General features: G+C 37.0%; 2 protein-coding genes across 14 annotated transcripts in view; one reads left to right on the top strand and one right to left on the bottom strand.

Moving 5' to 3' along the window:
- The window catches only part of ZNF236 (zinc finger protein 236), an 81367-nt gene extending 56567 nt beyond the window's left edge, over window positions 1–24800 (top strand). For all 6 annotated transcript variants that reach the window (XM_054190460.1, XM_054190459.1, XM_054190458.1 and 3 more), the window contains 11 exons: window positions 1430–1795; window positions 3362–3507; window positions 4794–5037; window positions 5489–5668; window positions 6951–7103; window positions 8389–8579; window positions 10234–10365; window positions 14775–14972; window positions 18869–18998; window positions 21142–21318; window positions 21747–24800. In XM_054190460.1, the coding sequence (XP_054046435.1) occupies window positions 1430–1795; window positions 3362–3507; window positions 4794–5037; window positions 5489–5668; window positions 6951–7103; window positions 8389–8579; window positions 10234–10365; window positions 14775–14972; window positions 18869–18998; window positions 21142–21318; window positions 21747–21874 (2045 nt within the window). In that variant the 3' untranslated portion in view covers window positions 21875–24800. The remainder of the gene's footprint in view (window positions 1–1429; window positions 1796–3361; window positions 3508–4793; window positions 5038–5488; window positions 5669–6950; window positions 7104–8388; window positions 8580–10233; window positions 10366–14774; window positions 14973–18868; window positions 18999–21141; window positions 21319–21746) is intronic.
- A 474-nt stretch (window positions 24801–25274) lies between these two features.
- MBP (myelin basic protein) overlaps window positions 25275–27666 on the bottom strand; it is a 121788-nt gene continuing 119396 nt past the window's right edge. For 6 of the 8 annotated variants that reach the window (XM_054191049.1, XM_054191045.1, XM_054191046.1 and 3 more), the window contains one exon: window positions 25297–27262. In XM_054191049.1, coding sequence (XP_054047024.1) covers window positions 27206–27262 — 57 coding nt within the window. In that variant the 3' untranslated portion in view covers window positions 25297–27205. Of the gene's footprint in view, window positions 27263–27666 lie in introns of all 8 variants that reach the window. The other 2 variants (XM_054191051.1, XM_054191044.1) reach the window with 2 other exon arrangements.

A 27666-nucleotide genomic window follows, 5' to 3' on the forward strand; every position in this document is an offset into this window, starting at 1 on the left:
TATAAAGCAGTCATAGTCTTAGCTCATGGAAAAACTATGTATGTATGTATAATATTTTAATTTCAAATTTGCTTTAGCATTGCAATGCTAAATGATTTTCCTGAGCAAGAGGGTGGAGTTGTGTTTTATAAATCTCCATTTTTTTAAAATCTCCATATAAATTTTATAAATCTCTGAATGGACAGGTTTTTATAAAATTAATTTAAAGAAAAAATTATAAATGTTAATATTTTTGCTGCTAAGTAATTTCTAAAACTGGCTACAGTTTTGTGAAGGTGCATTATAAGCTTTTTTTCCAAAAATGAAAAAAAAGATGGAAAGCTTTTATTGCTGTAATATAGAATTATTTTGTTCATGGAAGCTCCTTTTATACTTCAGTGTATTTGTTGTTTCTACTATTGTTTAATAAGAAATACTGCTCTTGTGTGTTAGGCCAGATCTCTGTAGATTAGTATCTTCTCAGGGCGTAGCAGATGCTAGGGGTAATGAAAAGAGCAAAGCAGGGATTTGATTACGTTCCTCCAGGTTGAAGCAGTTTCTAGTTCCGTGTCCCACAGCTTGCAGATTGTATCTTTTTGCTCACTGCCTTTAATGGAATATTTTATCCAATTGTTTTCTGAACCCTGAAAAACTGGGTAAAAACAAATGGTCTTCAGTACATCCAGTAGTAATAAGTTCCTGGATTCAAATTTGGTTTTCAGTGTGCCATGTGATGATTTTGTTCCAGAGACCACTAGTTCTTTCGTTTGAGAAATAATGAGAAATTGTTCCCTGTTTTTCTTTATTCCAAGCTTTTCATGATTTTACAGACTTTTTAAGAATATAAAACAGAGCTTTGTAAATGCTTATTTTAATATCCTTAACAGATTTTTCCAACCTGTTTTTCATCCTCTCTTCCACATCATGTATATTACAATTTTGACTAGCTTGGGTCCTTGCTCAGGTGCTTAAAGAACTCCCTTGCTGACTTCCAGCCTCGTGAAAATTGTCCATCTAATCTTACCTTGTGTTTTAGACTTATAACTATTTTTCTTTAATTCGTGAAAGGACTCTGTCCTTTCATCCTATGACAGCAGTTTTTCTAAGATCCTTTCATATAAAACCAGTGTAAAACTCCAAAAAATCCAGTTACTGTCTTGTCAGTGAAAATCTGGTCTCCTTCAAAGAGCTCTCAGATTTGTGAAGTGTAATTTTCACTTCACATCAACTTTTCCCTATTATAACTCATTTGATCTTATGGGGTGTTTTTTCCATTTTCTTTTATAATTGGTCCAGCTTGTGTTGGATATCCATGAAGTTTAACTGGTGTGCAGTTTCCACATTTTGAGCCTGGATCCCTTGAGCCTGGATTTTTTTTAAATTGTTCGTTCAGTGCTATTGATTTGTAGAGGTTTTATCACTTATCTTTCTGTTTTTGAAACTTTTCCAGGCCAGAAGCTGTTCAGTTGTCATGTGTGCAGTAATTCCTTTTCTACAAAAGGAAGTCTAAAAGTCCACATGCGCCTACATACAGGAGCAAAGCCCTTTAAATGTCCACACTGTGATCTACGGTTTCGTACTTCAGGGCGCAGAAAAACCCACATACAGTGTCATTATAAACCAGAGACGAAGAAAGTTAGGAAGCCTGTTGCCCGTACTTCATCTGAAGGACTCCAGCCAGTCAGTCTTCTTAATTCATCCTCAACAGACCCTAATGTTTTCATCATGAATAACTCTGTTTTGACGAATCAGTTCGATCAAAATATACTTCAACAAGGACTTGTGGGCCAGGCTATCCTGCCTGCTTCAGTGTCAGGTAAAAATGGATGACTTTTTGGTGGTGGTGTTGAGATCAGGTAGTGAGCTTTGCTTTCTATTAGAGTTCAGAAAATCATGCTAAACACTACTTCCAAACAGGTAAGAGTTGTACTGATTGCTTGAGTTGATGCACAGTGGTGGCATAAATAGAAATTTATTTATTTAAGAATGAAAGGGAAAATGTATGCAGTTCACCTAAATCTCTTCAGTTCTACTGTGGTGTTATACTGAAGAAAGGAAGAAAATACAGAAAACAAGTAGTCGGAATACTTGTATTCTTTTTGGTAATACTCTGTTCCCTTTTCTTAAAAAGGAGAGAAGCAATACAGTTATTCTGTAAGATTTCCATTCCAGGGATGAAAATTGTTTGTGTAAGTGCTAGCTGGCCTCAGGTAAAGTTGGGACAGGGACAGTTCTAAGAGTAGAGTAGTGTTCAGGTGTCTGGAAATGTCCCCTAGTACTTTTAAATTTACTACTTAAGTTGTGGGTCTTGGTCTGTCTGTCTGTCACTTCTGAAAGTGAGACTTTGATTCTTCTGTGCTGCTTTGGCACTTTTTTCAGTACGCGTCTATGATTTTGAAGGTATGCCCACAAATTCGGAGTAATGTTTCAGTCTCATATTTAGCCGTAGCCATTTCAGTTTATCTGATTTGACCTAAACTGTTGTCCAAAACCAAAAAAATGTTGGTTTTCGGAAGATACTGGTAAATGGTGCTTGACAGGCACAGTTAGTGATAAATTGTGATTAAAAACTGTCTGGTGTTTGCTTGGATTTTTGAGTGAACAGAATAAGGAGGAGTCTTTAGCATGTTCAGACGTCCTAGAAAGAGGCAGGAGGGGTTTTGCACAGAGTAGGTATTTCTTGGATGCATTGTAAAGCAGATTTATTATACTAAGGGATTTTGGAGAGGGAAAGATAGATGGTTTTGAAGCATCAGCCAAAGGAGACTGGTTGATCGTACTGAAGGTGTTTGGAGAAGGTGGTATGTTAAACACAAGGTGACTTCTTCCTTACGTTCTCTCAGGACCTTTTGTAGAGGTGGTCTATTCAGCTTTTGAAATCAGGAGCTTTCTCAGTTCTAAAGATTTCAGATTTTAAATGCGAACATGCCTTTATTTCCATCCACGTGAGTACGTGGGTTGAACTTTGATACCTTCTTAAACAATGTTTGTACTGTGCAAAATTGTGGCAGTAGCTTTCATGTGTACGTTCAGAGTCAGAATGTACATATCATGTGTGAGTGCTTCTTCTATTCAGGTACAGCACACTTTCCAAGGAAACTTACACCAAACTTCTCCAGGTTTCAGAGCTACTCTGGAGTGGTTCTTGTTTTGTAAAATGCTAGCTAGTGCTAAATCATAACAATCCTTAAATTACATAGAATTTATGGCAAATAGGCAATATTTGATAGGCAATCATCTACTTCAGATTATTTTTCTTGGCATAAATAAATGTGTGTGTATAGCTTTTTTTATTGATTTAATTTGTGAAAATAAATAAGCTAAAAGAGGCAGTCAGTAATGATAAAGAAAAACATTGTAATATAACTGTTTTCTTTGGTAGCTGGAGGTGACTTAACTGTGTCCTTGACAGATGGTAGCTTGGCCACTCTTGAAGGAATACAGTTACAACTTGCTGCTAATCTGGTTGGACAAAATGTTCAAATTTCTGGAATAGATGCCACCAGTATTAACAACATAACATTACAGGTGGGTTGCTCACAGTTTCTTGCTTTTAATTTTATAGAGTCACTTTGAGTGCTAAAGGAGGTTTAATGAGCGTTCGTACTTCTGGAAGAGTTCCCTTGAGTGGAATAAGGCAAACAGCAATACCACGCTGTATCAGTTGTACCATATTAGAAGACTTAGACAATAGCTGCACAGTGGCGTTTTCTTTCTGTTCTGGTTTCTTTCAGTTTTTCAGGCTTTTTTTACACCTCAGGGATTTTGGCAGATTGCTTTAAAATCTGTAAGTTTTTTTTTCTTTTAATTTCATTTTGTCTTCTCACTCTGAAAGCATTTTAGGCTAGAGCTCCCTGCCCTCTCCCTCAAAAGAAACCCCCCCCACAGAAACAAACCAACCAAAATTATTGCATAGAGTGTTCCTTTTCCTTACCATAAGATGCCTGTGTTATTTGTCAAGTTTTTAATAGTTGGCTTCACAACTTCAATTCCCATTGAGCTTGTAAAATGAACAGAAAAAGGTGAGATAATTTTAAATATGAATTTTTAAATGTAGTTATGTGAAAGAATGATTTTGATGAACCAGATGGACTAGTGTTTGACCAGTTTCACAGAGTCATTGAGGTTGGAGGAGATCTCTGGAGGTCACCAGGTCCAATCCCAAGGTCAGGGAAGGGTCCTCTTCAGAGTTGCATTGTGTTGCTCAGAGTCTGTCTACTCAAGAACTTTTTAGCGTAAACCAAAGTATTTTAGTTTTGTTTATCCCAATTGCCAAGCACTCATCCCTGAAGAGTAGAATATCTGTTTTTAACTATGGAGAACAGATGTTTGACTGTGAACTGGGACCTTAATGAGCCCTAGGAGCTGAAAAAACAGATAATTTCTGACACCTGTCTTCTCTCTGCTCCATGCCTTTTCACTTTCAAAGACCTGAAGACAGTGATAAGTGTTATGTGCAACACTTAAGACAGTGTAGAATGCCAGCATTGTGGGTACCTGGTGCCCAGCATGCTTATACATGATTATCTTGACTTCTGAAACGTTTTGCTGAGGGAAGAATCTACAGCTGAAGCTGAACAGACTGTTTACATAGTGACTTTGGAGACTGGCTGTATACAGACACTTAAAAAGTAAATTTAAGTTTAAAATGTTTAATTGCTAAAGTTTAAATATTACATATATTCTATAAAATATAAAATATTATTTAATATTATATATACTCTATATTCAACCCTTTGAATTCTGGATTTATTTTAAGACTTAACCTATATTTAACAACTTCAAATTGATCACATTGAAAACTTGCTTTTCAGATTGATCCAAGTATTCTACAGCAGACGTTACAGCAGAGTAATTTACTTGCTCAGCAGCTAACTGGAGATCCCAGTATGGCTCCACAGAACCCCTCCCTACAGGCAACAGAAAACGCAGTGCCAGCTAATGTGGTTATCCAGCCTATATCAGGCCTGTCTTTGCAGCCCACAGTCACATCTTCTGCTAACATGACAATAGGGTCCCTGTCTGAGCAAGAGCCTGTGCTGACAACCACCTCTAGTGGTAAGCAGTGTCAATAGTTTTATTGTGCTTTGAATTTCTTGGTTTTAATTATGGTATTACCCACAGTGAGAAAATCCACTCCCCACACACCAAATACCTCATTTAATAAAATAAGCATACGGTTCTTGGATGAGCATCTTCAGCAAATTTTACAACTTTGTGTTACCATTTTTGAATACGATTTTCTCAGAAGGTGGACTGTATAATGAAATTATTGAAGAACACTTTTAGTCTCTAGAAACATATAAAATCTTTGTTCTGATGGATCTTAACCTGCATAGGAATAAACTGGATATGAAAACAATTTATTCTTAGAGTTCTAGCATCTTACTGTGGCTACATGTATTGTAGTAATTTAGAAAATAATAAATTACTTACTTTTAAAAGCTGTATTTATTATAAAGAAAGGGTCTTCATGGAAGGTTTTTTTGTTCTACCCACTTACATTTAGGTGCACAGGACATTTCTCAAGTCATGACTTCACAGGGTATGGTATCATCTTCAAATGGACAACATGAGATAACGTTGACCATAAATAATTCCAGTTTGAGTCAAGTTCTAGCTCATGCTTCAGGTTCTACTACTACAAGCTCATCAGGAAGTCCTCAAGAAATCACTCTTACAATATCTGGTTGGTATTTCTAGTGATCCTTAATGGTACCAGATCTCCATTTTACAAGGTTACTTTGAGGATATTTTCACTGTCCACAGCTTTCCCATGGTATACTTCTTTATAATCAGCATTAAAAGATATTCCCCAAATTTGCTTTTGAAAACCAAATACATCTGCTTGGAGGATGTGTGTTAGATTGGTTCTCTATTTTATTCATAGCCTTGAGTCAACAGACTCAAGTGTCTCGGTGGTCTTGGTTTGTCTTGGTGGCAAAGCTTGTATAACCAGTTCTTATTTCCTTGCTGTGCCTTACCTGGGGTAGTGCAACTCCTGGGTAATACTGAGGCTGGAATAAGTAGGGCAGGCATTGGGGATGAGCTTATTTAATCTAGTTTTCTCTAAATGCCTGTGGAACCATGTTCTAATAGATCTTCTGATCATTCTTTGAGGTGTACTTACTGTTCCGTCTTTGTAATATGTAGTTAATACTTCAGGTCTCTTTGAATAAATTTAGACCGACTTTCTTACCGCCTCTATGAGACTGATCGTATATGCACTATAAATACCTTTCTGTTTCCACCAAAGTCAGTTTGGATTTTGTATTACAGCATTTCTTTAATAGATCCAGTATAATATTTAGTGCTTTTCTCCTTTTCCTTCCTTTTAAAAAAAAAAAATAATCTTTCTTTTCCTTTTTTCTCTTTTGTCTTTGCTTTCTGTAACATGTTTAGTGTTTTTAAGTGTCGTGACAATAATGCCCATGTTAAGGTGTCACGGTTGCCCACCTGTGTTTTTCTGCTTGTCAATGGATGTTCACTCATCTAGGGAAAATGGAGTATAGGTGTCCAACAACTGATAGAATCTGCTTTCAGTGTCTGCATGTTCTGTGCTTGTTTACCGTTCCACAAAACTGGCATCATGTGAAGTGGTGTTTTTACAAAAGAGGGCAAGCTCAATGTAATTCATTATCCATATAATAGATCCAAAAAAAACACATTTTAACCATTAGCCTTTAGTTTGCCAGATTTTATAGTTTACCTGGATAAGTAAGATCATTATTTGTCTAAATATTAGTAATTTAGTACTTCTCTGCATGTCAGTATCTTGATACGCATAAACACATCTGTATTAGAAACTTGTCAAACCTCTGCATAAAAATCTGCATGTGGAGAAATGCATTTTGTGTTTTGGTTGTATTTCTGACTTTTATTATTTTATGATCACTTGTTTATAGTTCTAAGTACAGTAGCAGAATAATGTTGAGACTTTTCCAGTTATAACAGGACTAATTTCTATTCAGGCCAAGATCTTATTCAGCATAATTCTGGAAGCGGTGATCTGAATAGTGGCTTAAGGCTGACGGCGCCAACCATCAACAGTCAGACTACAGGTGCTACGTTAACTATAAGCAATGACCAGCTTCTTTCTCAGGGCACTTCACTAAATGCTCCAGGTACACAGACAGTGATTTTACTAATTAAAAATAGTAGCATTTTGTTAAAAAATAAGTATTAGAGCAGGTGACTAAATCTGAAATGGTGTAACTTTGCGCTTTACGATTCATGAACTACATGGCTTTGTGTGTTTTCTCACTAGTTTTAAATTGTTATGCCAATTTAAATGCTCTCTGCTCCACATAGTAAGAAGAAAATGAAAACAAGAAGGCATACCTAAAATTAGTACTTTAAAAACAGTTACAGGAAGATCGAAGGACTATTTCTATAAATTGGAGGATGAAGAAATAATATCAAACTTGCTCTAGTATTCAAATTTTGAGATTTTAAATATATATATGAATTTCTACTTATGGGTGTTTGTATATACACACAAATGCATGCACATGTTTATAGTTGTTCATACTTCCAATCAGTGCCGCAGGTTGCATTGGTTGCAGCAGATTGCACTAATACAGACTTATTAATGATATGTAAATAATTTTCTTCACTCTTACACATCCTTAAATTTTCTGTCTTCCTCTTCCTTTTGTGTGTCTCCTTTCATAGCTTCCCTTAGTGCTCATATACATCCCTAAAGCAAATCTCCTTTAGTGTCATACTGGGCAAGGCCTACCCCAGAGTATCCTGTAAGATCTGAAGGTTAAGGCATGCTCTTGTGTAATGAAATAGTAAAACCAGACAGTTGCATTGTCTTATCTTCTCAGGTTTGTGATGCTTGTCATAAACTCAGAGCTGTGAGGCCTCTAGTCATATGTTAGAGAATCTATAATAAACTATTATACAGATATTATAATCAAACTGTTATGAAATACCTATTAATAAACAGGCCTTTTTTGCTATTATGGATTATTGATCACATTGCAAGCACAGGCTGGGAGTATTGGGTTATGGAGTTACCAAATTTTGGTATTACTGCTGTGAGGCAAAGACTATTTCATTGAGAATTCTAAAAGTAGTCAGACTGTAGAAATGTGTAACCGGAGGCTGCTTCGGGTATCGTCTTGGCAATGAGTCATCTCCCACACGCTGTGTTATAAAGTTATTGCTTTGCAGTATGATGTCCATCAAGCTACATTGACATGTAATTTTTCTAATTTTATCATCTGACTCTCTGAGATTTTTTGACATATGATGAGCTGTTTAACTGATTTATTTGCTTTCAAAATAGAAAGACCTCGCAAATGAGAAATAGGAATTATTAGGTTCACTTAAAGTAATGTTGTAGTTAAGAGCTTATGCGTGTAACAGCTTTTTTTTTTTACTGTTTTGCATATATTCCAGAACTTAATACAACAGGTGGAACAAGCCTTCCTTCAACAACACCCATATCTCAGTCGACAGTTTCTGCCCAGAATTTGGTAATGTCTTCATCAGGAGTTGGAGGAGATGGTAGTGTCACCTTGACTCTTGCTGACACTCAGGGAATGTTGTCAGGTGGTCTTGATGCAGTTACACTTAATATCACTTCACAGGTAAGAAATGCTTTTCTGAACTGACAGATAACCTAATGTTACTCTATTACAGGGCAGGAATTGGAGATTCTTAGAAAGTAATTTTGTCCTGTAAATACATAGTACTTGAAAATTCATTTAACTTTCCTTTTTGCCAACAGTGCGTGCACATTGGTGTCTAGAAAAGTAAACTAGTTAACCAGAAATACAGATAAATTTTGCATTTTTTTTCAGTGAACACATAGGATCTACTGTTTCAAACATTGATTGAGATCAGTTTTGAGTGATAACTAAACTCTGTACTTCCTCATCGCTATTCAATAATATAGCTTATTATTCCTAAGCTTTTTATTGTTTAACCTGGTAAACTTTTCCTCCTTGTGAACTTGAAGAGCAGTTGTGACAGTTCCTTTCACAGCAAATAACGGGATAGAATCTAAATTAAATTGAGTGTTTTTAACAGGCAGCATTATAAGAAATTTTATAAGAATAGTGCTGTATGGCTATCATCTCCCCAGTGGCTTTAGCATTAGTTTCATTTTTAGCATAATTGAAGATGTTTGTGCTGTCATCAAGAGCCAAAAACGTGTTGGCAAATGAACAGAGTGGGGAGAAAAAAAACAAAATCAATAAAAAAAATATTAAAAGACTAGAAAATGAAAATTTAGGGTCACTCTGTGGTTGTCATTTCGGCGTAGATTTGACATCTGAAGACTTGAGCTGTTTCACCTACTTTCTTGGCTTAACTAGGTTTAGACTGATATTTTTTTTACGTGCTTTTTGACCCGAATTAAAAAGTGTAAATGTATGTAAATGAAAGACTATTTGTCTAGCATATGGTGTGATTAAACCTGGTGAAGCAAAGTCTACGAGGATGATCATACGCTTTCCCCTCTGCAGTTTTGCTCTCAGGAGGGGAAGAAAAGACTTCTCAAATAGTTCTTATGACAGACTTGTGAGTTCTGGCATTACAGAGTAACAGTGATGTGCAGTTTCATTTCAGACTTTGTAATAACTTAAGCAATTACATTTGGCAGTGTTGATGTTTACGCTGTGCCTCTAATGTTAAGGCAGACATAAATAAAAATGGAACCTGGTTTTGGGCACTATGCAAACACAGTCTGTTTTTCAGGAATATTGATGTATAGACAGGTAGTACATAAAGGTACTGCATTTCAAAAGTCTTTAACAGTAATGTAGAAATAGAAGTAGTAGTATGATATTAATAATTGTGTATCTTAATTAGTAATTTTGTACCTTGATTTCATGTGGTTTGTAAGTAAGTTTTTTAAAGAGGGAGATTTTAAAAGGGAACATAATTTGGGAAGACCATGCAGGAAAGCAGAATATAGGGGTTAAAGTATCAGCTGAAGAGAGAAAGACAAGGGAAGGCTGAAACATTAAGCAGTTGATGCAAGGCTGGGAAAAATTAATCAGAACTGAACCTCTGCTTTTACAGACTTCCAGGTTGTTGTTACCCTTAAATTGATAGACTTAAAATGAAAGGAGAAAAGGGGACAAAACAGTAGCGTTTGTTCAGATAGGATTCTGGAATGGTCTTTTTCAAGGCAGGCGGGGGTAGTTTTGAGGTCTAAAAATAATTTACATTACTACAGTTAGCTGTTTAAATGCAGTTATTCTAAACTTTTTTTTTCTTTTCTCCCCTTTTTGACAGGGTCAGCAGTTCCCTGCTATACTCACAGATTCCAGTCTTGCTAGCCAAAGTGGGTCAGGCTCACAGCAAGTCATACTGGTGAGCCATACACCCCATTCAACATCTGCAAACTCTGATGAAATAACATATCAGGTAGATACAATGTATTTCTGTATCTTTTGTGGGTAAAGAACGTTATTTAATCAACATACTGGAATGATTCCTCTATATCCTGAAGCAGGAAGCCTGATGTCATTCCCAAATAAGAGTGTTGGGAAGAGGTTTGTTGTGACTTCCTGGTCACCCAGATTATGTTTTTAAGTTTTGAGTTAAAAACACTGTTTCGAATACAAAGAAGAAATGCAATTAATAATGTGTTTCTTTCTACAAATTACATAACCGTGCTCCCAACACAAACTGCTACAAAATTTTCCAAATAAGTTTGTATAATATTTTTTTGTTTGTAGATAATATGTAGTTTGTTTGTAGATAATAGAAATAGACAAAGTTGAAAGCTGTGGAAAAAGATAGCACCTGCTGCTATGCTTTTTCCATTCTCTTTTTGTAACCAAATTGCTTTAATAGTGGAGTAACATAAAGTCTTTTCAACCTCTTATGTATTTGAATTTCAGTAGAAACTTTTATGTATGTAATATAGAATTAATATTAGAAAAAGTAGTTTTGACTTCTCTTGTTGAAGGCAAAATGAATGTTTTCAACCAACCTTGTAATGCAAGCTCTAAAATTGGAAAAATGGGAGAGGCAGATGGTGACCCACAATCAAGTGAAGAAGTGGCGGACTGGACTGGCAATCAAAGGGCAAGATGTGGGCAAGTTGTAGCTCACAGGCAAGAGAAACCTCAAAAATAATAAGAATTGAGGGAGGGGTCCCACCTCAAGGGTATGTATATGAATAAAGGTGTTGAGACGACAGCGTAATAGAAGAGACTTCAATGCTCTTCGAAAAATTGTCACAACTGGGTGTCTCTCTGAAGTGCCTGCACGCTGATGCATGCAGCAAGGGGAAGAAGCAGGAGTTGGAGGTCGGCATGCAGTTGCAGGGCTGCGATCTCTTTGGAATGAGAGACAGCTCACACAACTGAAGCGCTTCTGTGGCTGGATTCAGAATCTTTAGGAAGGACAGACTGTGACAAGACAGCAGCAGGAATGCATGGAATTCTGCCTCGATGATGAGCCAGCTGAGACCTTCTAGGTAAGGATTGGCAAGCAGACCAGCGTGGGTGACACTGTCGTGAATACCAGCAGTCTGCTACAGATCGCCTGATCAGGAAGAAATGGAGGATGAGGCTTTCATCTTGGTCTTGGGCAACCTGCCCTTCTTGAGTAGAGGAGTTGGCCTAGATGATCTCAAGAGGTCCTTTCCAACCTAAACAAATCTGATTTGCAGTCTCTGGTCCACATGGGTTACTTCAATGTGCCTAAGATCTGCTAGCGAGGCAGCTAGCAGGGCAACAAGCAGGGCACAAGGAACCTGGGAAACTTTCTGGAATACATTGATAATAACTTGCTGATATAGGCAACTGAGAAGCCAGCAAGTGGAAGTGTTCTTCATGACCTGATAACTGGAAAGAAGGAAGAACTGGTCGGGAATGTGAAGGTCGGGCAGTGACCGTGAGATTGTGGAGTTCAGGATCCTGAGGGAAGACAATAAGGTAAATAGTGGGATCACAATCCTGGGCATCAAGACAGCAGACTCTGGTCTGTTTACAGATCTGCTTGGAATAATCATATGGTAAGCATACCTGGAGAGAGGGGAGGACTAGGAGAGCTGGTTGATTTAAAATGTTGTCCTCAAAGCTCAAGAATGGTCAGTCCTGATGTGTAGGAAGTCAAACAAAAGCGACAGGAGGCCAGCATGGGAGGAACAAGGAGCTCCTGATAAAACTCAGACACAAAAAAAGAAGCACATACAAGTGGAAGCAGGATCAGCTGACCTTGAAGGAGTACAGAGACGCCATTCAAGGAGACAGGGATGAGGTTAGGAAATCCAAAGCCCACCTGGAGCTGAATCAGGCAAAGCGTAACAAGAAGGACTTTTACAGGTATATCAGCATCAAAAGGAAGATGAGTGTTGGCCTGCTACTGAATGGGGCAGAGGACCTGGTGACAGAAGATTCGGAAAAGGCTGAGGTACTGAGTGTCCCTTTTGCTTCATTTTTACTGGTAAGATTTGTCTCCTGCAATCCTGGATCACCGAGATCAGTGGGAAAGGGTGGAGCAATGAATACTTATGCTCAGTAGAGGAGAATCATACACAAATTCATTGGTGATGGGGTACACTCGGGAGTGCTCAGGTAGCTTGCTGATGTTACCATGAGACCACTGTCAATTATCTTTGAAAGGTCTTTGTGATCAGGAGAGTTTCCTGAGGAGGGGAAAAAGCAAAAGGTACTCCTGCCTTCAAGAAGGGCAGGTTGGAAGATCTGGGGAAGTACAGGTCAGTCACCTTGTGCTGGTTTGAGGTACCTCAATCCCTGGAAAGGTGACAGAGAAATTAATCCTGGAGAGTGTTACCAAACATTAGGGGCAAGAAGGTGATAGCAGGGACTGACCTGAGAGCCTTCCACGATGAAATCACTGGCTTGGTGAATGAGGAGAGCAGTGGATGTGGTTTGTCTTGACTTTAGTAAGGCATTTGATGTTGTCTCCCATAACCTCCTCGTAGGCAAGCTGATGAAGTATGGGCTAGCTAAATGGAACAGTGAGGTGGATTGAAAATTGGCTGAACTGCTGGTCTTGAAAGCGTTGTGATCTGTGGAACAAAGTCCATCCCAAGGCCAGTCATTAGTGGTGGTCCCCTGCGTTCAAATACTGAGGCCAGTACTGTTTGTTAATGTTCTTCATTAGTGATGTGCATGGTAGGAAAGAGTACGTGTTCAGCAGGTTTATAGGTGATAGAAAACTGGAAGGAGTGGTTGACAGACTGAATGGATGTGCTGTCATTCAGAGGGACCTCAACAGGCTAGAGAACAGGGTCAACATGAATCTCACGAAGTTCAAGAAAGGGAGGTGAAAAATGCCCTTTCCCTGGTGAATAATAACCTGTTGCACTAGTACACGCTTGCCGTAAAGGCGGCCAACAACATCCTAGGATGCATCAAGAGAAGTGTTGCCAGCAGATGAAGAGGGTTCATCTTCCCCCTCTTCTCAGTACCAGTGAGAATACATCATCTGGCGGGCTGTGTCCTGTCCTGGGCACCCCAGTACAAGAGAGACATGGGTATACAGGAGTGAGTGCAGTGAAGGGCTACAAAGATGATGAAGGAATTGAGCATCTGATTTAGGTGGATACCTGAGCATGCTCTAGGGATATTGGAGTAGGCAATCTCAAGGCATCCGTTGCAACTTGAATTATTCTATGATTCTATTAACCTCTTAAGCATATAATTTTTACATTTGCCTACATTTATGTTTGTGAGTTCTAACCAATTTTAATGTTCAAATACGCTGTTAAGATCGATGTTCTAAAATTCAACATGAACATATTTTCTCTACTCTTTAGAATTTGAAACTGGATTTTTTTGTCTTATCACTCTATATATGCTTTCATAAATCAGGGTGTTATTTCATAAGGCTTAGAATAATGTCATCTGTAAAGGGTGTCGGTGTCTGAGTAGCACTACTGTAACTGTAAAAATGTAACACTAACGTAAACTAGTTTTCTGTCATTCTGTGAAATGTGTGTTTAATCGTGATGACTACGTTGATTGACCTTTCAAGATTTCAGCCTTTTCCCAAGAGGTTCCAACTAGTCAGATACACACATGCACAATTTCTTTTTATCATTCCTTTCCATATGTTTTATACTGTATCTTTGCTTTCTAGTATAGATAATATTTTACTATGTTTTGTATTTTTTCAAATTTAGTTCATCCTGAATAATTCACTTAGTTCTGCTTCCTTTTGTTCATCTTCATTGATTTCTTTCTATAATCTGTGGTATTGAAGATTCTTTTGTATCTATAAAGTTGAAGAGTTTTGTGTTACTTTATTTGAAGAAAGCAAAGTTTTTCCAAACATCCTCATTGATTTTTAAAAAAAAAAAAAAAGCAGCAAAACTTCATCCAAATCCTATCAACATTTCTTTGTGTTTCAGCATTTCTGAAACTTTATTGGTAGCTCGGAGCTTTACTTTCTTACAAAAATAGAGTCCCTGATGAAGAAATTAAATAAATGGAAAATATTCTTCTCTGTAAAATCAGAGATGCTTTCTTTTTTGTCTGAAATGTTTTTGACTTTTAATTTTGTTTGGTGAGAATCATGTGAGATGCTCAGGAAGATAAAACCTGAGCATAGTGCATAAATTAATTTGATCATAGTTATTGTAATCTTTCTGTTTTCTTAAAATACACATATGTGTCATTCTTAAGAGCAATGAAATACAGGTTCATGTTTACAGACAACTCGCTACCTTTGTGGTGTTAAGTTGCTTGCAAGTACTCTCCAAAAATCGGTCATGTTGAGGTAGATTTTGAAAAATAAATCACTGTTGTGGATGTGCCTATGAAATTATTTGACAGTGTTTTTGTATATTGTTACAGGTGACAGAGGTTTCTCCTAATGTGACTAAAAGCAGTCAAGCAGAAAAAGAAGGTCGCGTGCACCAGTGTTTTGAGTGTAGTCAAACCTTTTCTTCCGCCACCATGTTGATGCACCACAGTAAAGAGGTTCATGGCAAAGAAAGAATACATGTTTGCCATGTCTGCAATAAAGCCTTTAAGCGGGCAACGCATCTCAAGGTATTTGGTAATAACAGTTGATTGTTCTGTTAACTCATTCTTTTGTTTTGGACTTTTTGTGATTATTAATAAAAGGTACCTATTATCCCTTTACCTTTCCTTTCCTTTTACAGTGTGAGAGGTGTGCATCTGAGAGGGGGAGTCTAAATGATAATGTATACACAGATAGAGAACTCTTTCCTGGAGCATGGAGAGGATTTTAATGCATGTATTGACTACAGAATAAAAAACGTGAATGTCTGTCATGGACATAATGGTGCCAGAAAAAGATTTCACTTGCTTTATTTGCTTGTGTATGTCATCACTGCTAATCCTGATTTCCAGATACGCTTTAGGAATCATAGGAAGCTTTCTGCCTTGCCCTCTACTCTTTGCATCTGATTTTTAGATGCTCTGTCTTGTGAGTACAAGTGATATCTTCAGAGGAAGCATTTGTTTTAAAATATTTTTACATTGTTGTTGTCTAGTGATATTTTTTATGTAGTTTTCTCTAGATTATGAGCAACCTGATTTTGTTTTTAAGTTTTAATTAGATTATAGAATGTTCGTGTTAAGAATACTGGGCTGTAGTAGACGAACGATCTGTCCAGGCCAGTATCCTATCTTTGAGAGATACCAAAAGGCAGTGATTTGAAGAAGCGCTTCAAGAAAAGAGCAAACATGTATTGTAACTTGCCCAGAATTTTGACAGCTTCCTGGAATTCATAGCAGGAAATTTCTGGAGACAAAGGCAATGTCTTTATATTAGGTAGCTCTAAGAAGAGCTTTTAAATAGATTTTTTTCTTTCATTTTAGTATCATAGTTTAAGGAAATATACCACGTTTGTGAAGTTCACCCCATTGGAGTGACCATGTGGGTCAGCCAGAGTATTGGTCCTTGGGGAAACTGTCACAAAATGAGGTGGTGTGAAACTGTTAACCTCTGGTTTGGAAGAAATTTTCCAGAAAAAAAACTTTAAATACAGTATTGATAATTGTTTACCTGTAAATAATGATAGCAAAACCCCCAGATATCAGCTTCCCTTTAATTTATTTTCTTGGAACTGGCTGATGTTACGTTGTTTTTGTAATTAAACCTTCGAGAGTGATGAGGAAGTTTTCAACAGTTTCTTTTCCCATATAGACATACGCAAACCAGCGCAACCAGCTAAGTTTTGGAACACTTCATCAAAAATAAAGTTTGCAGTTTGATACAGCTGATCCTGTGGAAGCACTGTTGCTCTCTTTCAACCAGCATAAGGGTTTGATCTTTATCAGTTCAACCGGTGGCTATGAAAGCTGACAAGTCTTATTTCAGGAAAGCTTTCTCTCTATCCTGTACAAACCCAATCCATGATTTCTGATGATGAAAGTAAAAAATGAATCTCCAAATCATCATTTTTCAAGTTTAGTGAGGAGGAAGAGAAGGTGCTTTAGGCAAAAAACTGATTCCATTTACTGCCTGGCCATCGTGTCCTAAAAGAAACTAAGCCTTTTCTTAAAACTCATTTCTTCATTAAGGTGTTCCAGAGTATCAGCTCTGAGCATCCTTTAACAGGAAGTTCAACAAAAATAAATGAAATCACGACTTTGGGCTTAAAGTTTTGGGGACGGGTTCAGTATTCAATGATTCTTACTCAGGGCCTTCATTTTGTACTGATGGTATTCTGGAGATCACCAAAAATATTAAGAGCACTGCTGAACTTCGGGCTTTCCGGAAACATCGTAGGAGATCCCAGTACCAGTGTCTAGATGGTGGTATTTAACTGTACTTGTTTTTCCAAAGGCATCAGTACCAGCAGTTCCACAGTTCTCCACAAGAAAAGTTTTTTTTATAAGTTATGTACATACACATGAACACAACTGCAGGGTCAAAAACTTGCAGTCTTCAGTTTCTCTTCTGATTTTAGTGACTGTCCTGATTTTACAACTTCAGAGAGGACAATCTCAAGAAATGGGCAATGACTAAACTGTCCAACTCTAAATCATTAGATGGTGGAAATACCTGCAAGCTGACTGTAGATAGTAAATAAAGCACGGACATTATTCTAAGATGAATATAGAATGAGGTTGTGATCTTATTAAAACGATGAAATGAAACAAGCTTTTCATGGCCATACTTTCAGAGGTGGTTACAATTAATATTTCAAGATAGGTGGGGCAGAAGAGTTGCATACCAATGCATGAGCCGGCGGGTAAAGGGCCCCCTCAAAGAAGGTTTCCTATTCTTATTTTCTCATTCGATAGTGCTCATTTGGGACCCCAAGATATTTCCTATCTGAAAAATGCAAAAATTACACAAATAAACTTGTAAAACATCATACGAACAATCAAGGAAATACTAAGTATGTCTATAAAGAAGTGCTTGCACTTCAGAGCATTGTTTTCCCATGAACTATTTTCAAAAGCGTATATCTTACAGGAAAAGTATAAGGGATTATTGGCAGATCAGTGGAACAGAATTGCATCACAAACTGTTTCTTCAGAGAAAGGTGATAGAAAATTTTATGGCGGCTATCTGGATGCTCTCCTGTTTGCTTTCAAGTAGGAAACGGGTGGGGGGGTTGTTGGGGTTTTGTGTTTGGGGTTTTTCTTGTTTTGGGTTGGGGTTTTTTGTGTCAGACAGAGAAAAGCAACTAGTTTCAGATAACTTTCTAGAGTAGGTCATAGCCTGCTTCCACCCTTTCAGTGCTTCAGGAGGTAATGAACAAGATAAAAGCAAGATATTTTCTTCATCTCTTAAATAAGCTGTGCTTTTTGAATCTCCTGTGATTTTCTGAGAAGACGTTTTATTATTTCCCTATAATACTATATTATTATAATTACTATGATGATAATATTCTTCCTTGTAACTGTCTTCTTGTGCTGATTTTTCCAGTGAAAACAAATTCTGCAGACACAATTTGCTTCAGTTCATGAGTGAGGAATAGGACTTCACAGATGTTAAGAAAGCTTATTGTTTAGGTGTAGTACAAACTAATTAATAGTCTTTAGCCTGTAATGAATAGGCTAGAAAAGAATATCCACGCACATGGTAGAAAGTAGAAAGATACTGACAGTACTGTTTCACATACAGTTCTTGATTAGATTTTTAAATTAAATGTTTGTAATCTCAATAGTATCTTGGTATTAATAAATAGATTGAAATGAAAAAGTTAATAGATAACATAAGGTACTCCTTTAAATTTGCAGAACTTCTGGGCCCTGCATCAGCAAATTAAAGACACTGAAGTTAGAACTGTTATTAATGTTTCTTCATAAAGATAAAACCTGTCATACTCTCATACCCGTAAGGACCTTAGTGATTATTTTTTTTTTTAAGAGTTCATTGTGAAATGGTTCTATTTGCACACTGGCATTGTATGGCTGTGTGTATGTTGTGATAGTCCCCTCTAAGGCGTGCGCAGTTTTAAAATGATACTTATTCAGGTGCTGAGTAGGAATACCTGTGTGTCGGGCAAGGGGGAGAGATGGAGGCTGTAGAGGGGAGGGGAAAAAAATCCAAAATTAATTTAAATATACAGTTGTCCAAAATCCATGTTTGTAAGTGAACAAAACTTTTCAAGAGCTCTGGATTTGCCTTTTTTTTCTCTATTTTGCTTCACATAATTATCAAAGGGACTAATGTATGCAAAAAAAGGCAGTGCCTGCAGTTATTGATAGAGGTTTTCAGGAATGTAAAGATGCTGATGTATCAGCCTTACAAAGAGTTGATATACAAAAAAACCCCTCTCATCTAAAAGAAAAATAAAATGCAGGCATCCATCTTTTTCTGGCTTGTCTACCGGTGACTAAGATCCTCTGCTTTTGTCTTCGAAGTGTGAATATATTTCTACCTTAAATAAGTTTTGGTTTTGTTTTTTGGGTTTTTTTTTTTAATAGTCTCAGATGTATTTTTTTTTTCTATACTGGCTTAGGAGCACATGCAAACCCATCAGGCTGGACCTTCACTGAGTTCCCAGAAGCCCAGAGTGTTTAAGTGTGATACTTGTGAAAAAGCTTTTGCTAAACCAAGTCAACTGGAGAGACATAGTCGCATTCACACAGGTAACCCCAGAAATTATTTTTACCTCACAAGATTTCCTCGTTAATATATGTGGGTTTTATATTTGGAGTTCTTGCTCATGGTTTGAGGTAACTGTATTCGAATATCAACTTAAGCTTAAAAAAAAACAAATAAATGTCTATCTAACCCAAAGAATTTAGAAGTTAAAATGAGAAACAGCACTTGAAATCTCAAACTGAGATGTTTTGTTTAAAGCCGGAACATCATTCTTACTGGTGCGACTGAGCGTCTCTGTGTTTTGGGTCTGGCAGTACTGCAATGGTAATGTGAATGCATGAGCGTGTATCTAAAAGTTTGTCAGTGTACAATGCTTCATTGTCATTCAATTACTTACTCAGTTCATCTGTGTTTAATGCTAGTACTTTTAATTTGTTGTGTTCTTTTCTGTGTAATTATTGTTTCAACTGTTACTCCATAAAAAGACTACACTGACTTCTCCAAGGGAGCACACGTTTTCTGTGATAAAAGTGCTTTTCAGGTTACAGCTTCTGCTCTGCTACAAGTTGAAAGTTGTACATAGGATAGCCGAGCTGCTTACCCTTCACCACCTCTATCTTAAGAACACGATTTCTAAATACAGGAGTCAGTTCTCCGAAACAATGTCTCTCTTTTTCATACTACTGCTACTAAAGAGCTGTCATGGCTGCTAGAGTTAAAAAGGACAGGGGAAAGTTACCTGTATTGCCACTGAGCTGGAGGGGACCAAGGAATTTGACTGGATGTGCCATAGCAAAAGACGACTCCCAAAACAGGATAGCTCTGTTCCAGCGGAGTCAGCCAGAGCATTCTCGTTCCTCAATATCAGTTTCTGTTGCTAATGTAAGTCTAAACTGATTTGCTTTCCTAAAGGTATGATCCTCGTCTGTGAGAAAGTGTTTGTGATTTTTACCTCGATTAAGCATTTTTAATAATTTCCAATGGGTAATACCTACTGAATCAGTGGCCAGAAGGAAAACACGTTATTTCTCTGTATATCTCTAAATATCCTGTACATTCAGATTTATCAGTGAAGAGCAGTTTGGAAAAACGTTGTTGAAATTAGAGGGAAGCAGATGCTTCCAGTTCTACCAAAAAGCCATGTGGTAATCCATTACATAACACTAAAAAGGCTGTTCATCTTAACAGAATAAAAAACCCCAAAAGTCAAAAGTATCTGAGGAAACCTAGATTCACTTCAAACTAGTGAAATAATTGTTAACAAAAGTAGAAAGAACACTTCTGTACTTTAAAGGACCTTTTATTGATTGTCTGAGAAGTTGGATTTAGCATAGAAGCTACAATGGGTCTAGTAGGGAACCTACAATGCATGTGCGGACGCTAACATACAGATCATGAAGAAAGAGAGAAATTGTTCCTTTAATGAAAACTGTGGAAAAGTATTCATATTCCCACTTGTGCTTTATTGTGCTAACTAATAGCAAATCATATTTGTTAGTTCAGAAAGTACTTTTAGAATTCCTTAATGACATACAGCATTGTGTCTTGTGTTGATGTCAGAGGCTGTAGGGTTGAGTGTTGAAGCAAAGGTCTGTTTTTGCAAAGTGTAGGTATTTTAAATATTTTAAATACTTTTGTAATGTTCTTGGGTTTATGTTTAGAATTTAGTAGTATTCTGGCGGATTTGGAAGAATATGCCTGCTTTGGTAAGATGTGGGAATCACTAGTAGTTATTGGCGTAGGAGGCCGCAGGTCCCATGTAGAATTATCAGAGCTTTGTTTTTAACACGTTTGACTTCCAAGTTTCTTACAGACATCAGCTGTGTTAATTCTAGAATGTTGCTTTATCTACACTATTTGTAAATGTAAAATGGTGATGGTTCCCTTGAGTACAGAAAAGTCAAACTGGTAAACTGATTTTGTACATCTCTGTTAAATAACGCACTTAGATAAAATATTGGATAGGAAAGATAACAGTATCAGTGGCTTAGGATTTATGTAAATATTCTGACGTTTAATTTGGGATGTTTTTACTGATGATACGGAGCCGTAGCGCTGTTTTTGAGAAAGTCTCAAGGACGATGATCGTCTGTCTAATTTCTAGGTCATTTTGATGATTTTACTGAATTCTGAACTGTATTTTTATGCTGAAATGAGAAATTACTAAATACATTTTTCTCTTATAAGGGGAACGGCCATTTCAGTGTACACTATGTGAAAAGGCTTTTAACCAGAAGAGTGCTCTTCAAGTCCACATGAAAAAGCACACAGGAGAGAGGCCTTATAAATGTGACTACTGTGCAATGGGATTTACACAGAAAAGCAATATGAAGCTGCATATGAAACGGGCTCATGGTTACGCTGGTACGTAGTTTAAACGATAGTAGGTGTGAGTGCAGAAAGCTACATGCTTTACTAGGAAAGCACAAAACACTGCCCTTAAGTTATTGAGGAATTAAGCACTAATAGCCAAAGACCAGAGTTGGTGGGCTGTAGTTCCACATGCAACCCATAAAGCCGGTTGAAACAGAGATTGGTTACTGCTTATGGTCCCTTCTTTTTTACGTGGAGCTCTGTAGTACAGAAGTACAAAGTTCACAAGCTATTACAGGAAAACAATTTTACTAGTTTTTTTAAACTTTTCAAAGACTGTCTAATGAATTTATAGAATCTGAAGTGGCTGTGTAATACCTTGCCCAGCATGATTCTTTTCTTCCCAAGCGCTATATTTGCGTTTTTCTTACACTATACGTGAAATCACTCACTTGTCTTTTTCTCTTGTACTTTGGTAGGTCCTGTACAAGAGCCTGCTAGTCATCAAGAACAAGAAGGGGAAGATATTAGTCGTGCTCTGAATTTAGAAGAAGTGGTACAAGAATCTTCAAATGAATGGCAAAGTATAGGCAATGTTTTTCGATGACACCTTGAAACTTGAAAGCTTAAAAATGTTTCTGGGACTCGAAATTCTCTAAACAAGTTTTCAGAAAAGTAAAAGATGGATTTTACAGTTAAAGCTTCAAGTATTGAAAATATTAACAATAGAATAATATATTATAGGTTTTTTTAATTATTTACAAAAGTTACCTGAAAGAATCATTCTTTTTTTTAAGCTTGTAGAAGGATATTGGGAAAACATCATTTAATCTGTGCTAAGTTGTCTGTGAATCAATGAACTCAGGTAATACTGTATACAGTTTCATCTTCGAATTCACAGCCAGTATATCTATTTGAAAAATAAACTGGAACTTTATATTAAAATAGAATGATTCCCATTTTTAAAGGAGGTGAAGAGTAACGTCGTGGGAAAACTATGAAACTGTCAGTCAGCTTTCTTTTTTTATGTGTTTAAAGAAATAATTGAGGTTGGAAACAATGTTACAGAGTAGATGCATGCAGTATAAAATAGTTTTGTTTGGTTTTTTTTTTTACAAGGCACAGGAGAATGCTGCATTTCTGTTTTAAGCTTTTTTTTTAATACATTTTGAGAATTTGTTAAAAAAATAAAATGCCATGAACTTACGGCTTTTCTTGAGTTAAACTCTTGAGAGGGAGCATGTTCATTTCCATTCCAACCGCAGAGGCAGTTAGTTGTTAGTTTTTTCATTAAAAGTCTGAGGTTTTAAACTCAGCAGTAATTATTTAAAGAAAATCCAAACTAGAAGAGGTTCCAATGAAAGCCTCTTCTTTTATGTTTGCTGTATTGGATCAGCAGGTACATATCTCAGCATCTGTGGAAAACACAGCCATATACTAAATCTGGGAAGAAAACATACAGTTTTGTGTTAGCAGTGAGAAAGTTAGATGCACGCTAGGTCACCTATATTCTGCAGTGTTCCTCAGTGCTGTAAACAGTTATCATTTCAAATCTGTAAATTGCTCATTATTTTCTTTGTGAATTTGGGAAATACGTTACTTCTATTTGTTGTTGTTTAAGTCATTGTTTCAGCAAAACTACCTAGTTGACTTAAGTAATGCTTTGAAAGGTGCCACTCGTTAAGTATATTCATAACAAAGAAACACTGGAGTAAAAACATAGTCATCTTTTAGACATTCCAAAGACAGAAGCTCTTTTCTTATTTTTACCTTGTTCTTTTGAATTTTATTTATATGTTACATATATATAGATATATATATGTGTGCTTGTATGTATATATATATATATATATTTAAAGTTATATGAGCCTCTGTGTGGCTGATCAGTATATTTTGTAAATACCAATCCCAGTTGCAGGAAGCTCATCTTTTTGGTTTGCCACAAGCACTTCTAGGTCAGTGGTGGATTTGTTGTACTATAATACAGAGCTGGATTTTAATTTACCTTCTGAAAAATAATTGCTCTCAGATCCAAAAAGCCCTTTTCTGTAAATATTGTCTATACTTTGTCTATGATACAAACTAGTTATTTCGGATTGCTGAAGCAAGAAATCACTGTTGGTTTTGATAGGGCATATTTTAATTCTTTTGTTAACTCTTTGGCATATGTATATAAGTAATAGAGTTGGTGACATGAAAATAACACTTTTGTTATGTGGAATATTTAATTCAAAAACATGTTAAATAATACTACTTTTTTCCAAATTGTGTTTCCTGTATTTTTTAAGCATTTGATTCTGGGTTCTAGGAAATTCTAAAAACCGTATTTACCAGAAGTGTGTGTCTCAATACATACTATATGTAAAGAATGTATGTGAAGTTGTTCCAGCAGTGCCTTTCCTTCCAGACACCCTATTAGTGTTTCAGTTGTTTAAAAAAGATGTTGTATTTTACAGTTGTCTGAAGGCATACTGGCCCCATGGCATCACACCCTGTTTATCTGTAATAATACAGGAAAATGGGCTGTGTTGCCTGTACCATGTACAAAACCTCTTTCCCTCCTCTTTCAGAGAACACTGTATAAACGCACAGCAAAGTTTGTTGGGAGTTGATTTGCTGCGTAGGGGGATGACGCTTTCCAGAGGTTGCCAAATACAGTTTGACAGAAGGTGATTTATAGCTAGTCACGTCCAGATGCAAATCCATCCTGCAGAATGGGAACGTGATTCCTGACCGCTTGAAAGCGCTCGGTCTGCTCCAGCTGCGATTGCTTTGCCAGCAAGTAAGAGCCGGTAGTGCTTGATACTCGGTGAGCATGGGCTAAAAGCAGATCTCATAAATAAAGAGATGCCGTTTTTAAATGGTCACTTCTCACAGTGCTATGTCTCGATTAGAGGCAGTGAGCTTGCGTTCTAAGTCTTGGAAGTGTTAAATAAGCACTGTGAGTTATGGATTCGCCTGTCATTTTTCCTGAATTCAGTTTGCTTACTCCTCCAGCACTTGGAGTCCTGTCAGTTACAGTAAATAGACTTCTAAAAAACTTTTTTGTATCATGGTATTTGATTTGCTTCCCTGAATCCTCGTCCCTCTCGAACTTCGAGAATTCACTCGAGTATCCTGGCACAGAGGCTTTCATAGCCCAGGTTGCTTCGTAAGACTGGGTCGGAGAATTTCAAAGCAGCGTATCTGATTTTCAGCACAAATACAGACACTGTAACCAATATGTTGGTATTTTCAAAAGCAATGCTGAAGTAGATGCATTTTTTAGGAGGCAGAAAGAATTCTTGTTCTAAGGCCTGTTTGAAGAGTCACATTGTACAGTGGGTAAGTGAACGGCACGTAGGAATGCCTCTCTTCTTTCTGGTTGGATGCAGTAGTAAGCCTACGCTAGCTTCAGGCCTTTCGGCTTGTGTCTGCTCAAGTATTTCTTTTGGTTTATGTCCCTTCCTTCAGCACAAGAAATGACACGTGCCCAGCACTGGTTGTGCGTTCTTATTTCAGGGACAATCATTTGCTTGCAAGTCACATGGCCATTTAAACTGCTGTTTTTCAGTAAAACTACTAGTGAGTAATTAAAAGGATAAATTTCAGTCTAAGTTTTAGTCTCTTCTGAGAGACTTGTGTTGCTAAAGTTCTGCTTTAAAGTACCATACCTTTTCTTCCTGTAGGAAGTAAATCCAAAAAAGCCACTTCCAGCCTCTGGAAAAGATGACTGAGGGGAAAGCAGAGTGATGAAGGCAAGGGAGAAGCTTTGGATAAGTTCTGTCTTTTTTTTTTTTTACCTTAAACAGTCTTTCCCATTTTTGAAGGCTGCTTTAAAAAACGGCTTGCTTTTCACATACCCTGTTCAAAGAAGATACTTTGTGCCGTGCTTGTTTGTGGGGGGTGGGATTTCATGGCCTGTACATTGGCATTTTATGCCTTGCAATATCCCCCGGCCTTTAGCTGCCGCTCCACAGAGGCACTGGCCTCCCATAGATCCTGTGTTATACTGTCAGCCTTGCGGGCCATGCTGAGTCACCGGCACTGTCACTAGGAGCCTGCGTGCAGGCAAGTGGGTCCTGCATCCCAAAGTGTCATTTTCTAGTATCTGAACGTTAGTCGTAAATTGTGGACAAAAAACCAACCACAGAACTTTTATATAAATGTTCTCTGTTGTAAAAGACAAAACTGGTCCAAGTTTCATTTCAAGTTGATTACTTTATTTCAATAATGAATATTTTTAAAAGCTGTGTTCCTATAAGAACAAGACGTACTCAAATTAAATCAACTATTACGTTGCAGAGTATACATCTGAATGAAGCTACAATAGAAAAATACACATAGCAACCAATGTAGATAATAGAAGATGTAGTATGTGTGTGTATGCTTAATAATTTTGGTGGTTTTCTTTTCTTTAGTCTCTATGTATTTTCTATCCTCTCATCTTTCATTGCTTCATATTAATGGACACTGATTTAAACCTACAATAGATTTAGATGTGAAATGCAATTAAGATACATATTTATAGGTAACTTTTACTGGGCACTTATTAGGAATGCAGCTTCAACCTGGGACACATTAACTGTAGTCTACAATGCATAGGCCTAAAACTAGAAAAATAAAATAATTAATCAGACGCTTAGATGACAGCTTGAAGAAATGTAAGCTTAAGTAATAAAACAGTGCAATTCAGAAGAGCCTTTTCCCTAAGTGTGGTTGGAAATACCGTTGCCACACATTCATTTTAGTAATTGATAAAAGATTAATATCTAAATCTAACTCAGCTATAATTTATTTCTATAAGGCAACTACAGTACAACAGTTAAACGTTCACAGTAGTTTACTATGAGTTTGCTTTGGTGCACTGCCCTTAATAGGCAGCCAGGTGTTACTCAGGCAAAAGATGAGCTGATCAAATAGAACACTGCTGCAATACCGAGAGAAAGATTTGAAGTTCTACCGCGAGATGTGCAGCACTATCTGAGATACCAGTACTGAAGGGCTCTCTTTCAGAAATTAGACTTATTTGTTTATATATTTATTTACTTGTTTGCTGTACTGCAAAGTTAATGCTCTTGCAGCAGAGTTTGTGTGAAGCACCAGTGACGTCCAGTGGTCACTTGTGCGATCTTAGATGTTTCTTCTCTGGGAATATCCCTTGTTTCTTAACATTAGTCTAACTCAAATTTGAAATCCTCTTTCTCTCCCTCATCTGCTATTAATTCTAATGGTTTGGATGCGATGAGCAATTCATGGTATGGAAAGAATTTCCTTATTACTGTTGCTCAGCATCGTATTGATTCTACAACATCTGCCCCCTCCCACGCTTCACATACCTTGAACTCCCAATGTTTGGTAAACCTTTCCATGACTGCCTAATCCTGTTATGAAAATAAATTATTCTGTGAGTGAGAGAAGGAAGATTAAAACAAAATTAAAAAAAAAAAAAAAAAAAAAAAAACCAAATCAAAAAAAAGTGTTTGGATAAACAGTCCTTACAACTTCTGCACATGGTGGAATTTTTTTTTTTTAACAGCAGTGTCTCAGAAATTCATTAACAGCAGTGCTCAGTATCCAAGACATTAGCTCTTTATTTGTAATTCTGATGTTCACTAAAACGAAACCAGGAGACTTGAGCTCAAATTAGGTGCTTGGGAGAAATAATGAAGTCCAGCATACAGTTAGGGCATCCTGAAGAAGAATGAGTAAAGTCAGAGATCCTGTTACTTCACATAAAATAAGGAAAACATCTAGTAAAGCTACTTTTTGTGTTCCTTTCATTCAACTGTTGGTCAGGGATTGCCAATAGAAGTTTGTATGATCTACTGCATGCAGAACCTAATTGGCATTAAGTAATGGATTGCATCTATCTAGGTAATTGTTGCAGTTGTTATTAATTTTAAGGCAGTTACATTATGAAGCAGAGTACATGATCCTCGGGTGGCATCTTAGAGCTTCAGCGCCTAGCAACTGGTGAACCAGACCGCGATCCAGGTCGGGACCCAGAGCCTCCCTGTGGAGGGAAGAATGGAGTTAAGTTAATTAAAAGGTACTGTATATTTGGGGCTATAAATTGAAAAACATCAATCTTTAGGACAACAACATTTTAAATAGTAGCTAGTGAAAATGGCTTGCAGTACCCTGTAATACATTGCTGAATATTACTGGAATTTTCACATCAGAGAGATGATTGCTTTTTGTTTAATTTCACGTAGGATTAATTTATTCTCGCTAAATCTCTCATACAGGGCTAGACAGTCTCTCATGAATTATTTGTAGCTGCATGTTCTTATTCAAGCCTTCCTAATGAAAGCAATGTATTTACTCAGACATCTTGGAAATTTTCATTCTCGTGGCTATTCCTGAACTGTGTACTTTAAAAAAACAAAAAACAACCAAAAAAACCCACCCCACCCA

This window comes from Rissa tridactyla, chromosome 2, assembly GCF_028500815.1.
Source record: "Rissa tridactyla isolate bRisTri1 chromosome 2, bRisTri1.patW.cur.20221130, whole genome shotgun sequence".
In the NCBI taxonomy this organism is placed as follows: domain Eukaryota; kingdom Metazoa; phylum Chordata; class Aves; order Charadriiformes; family Laridae; genus Rissa; species Rissa tridactyla.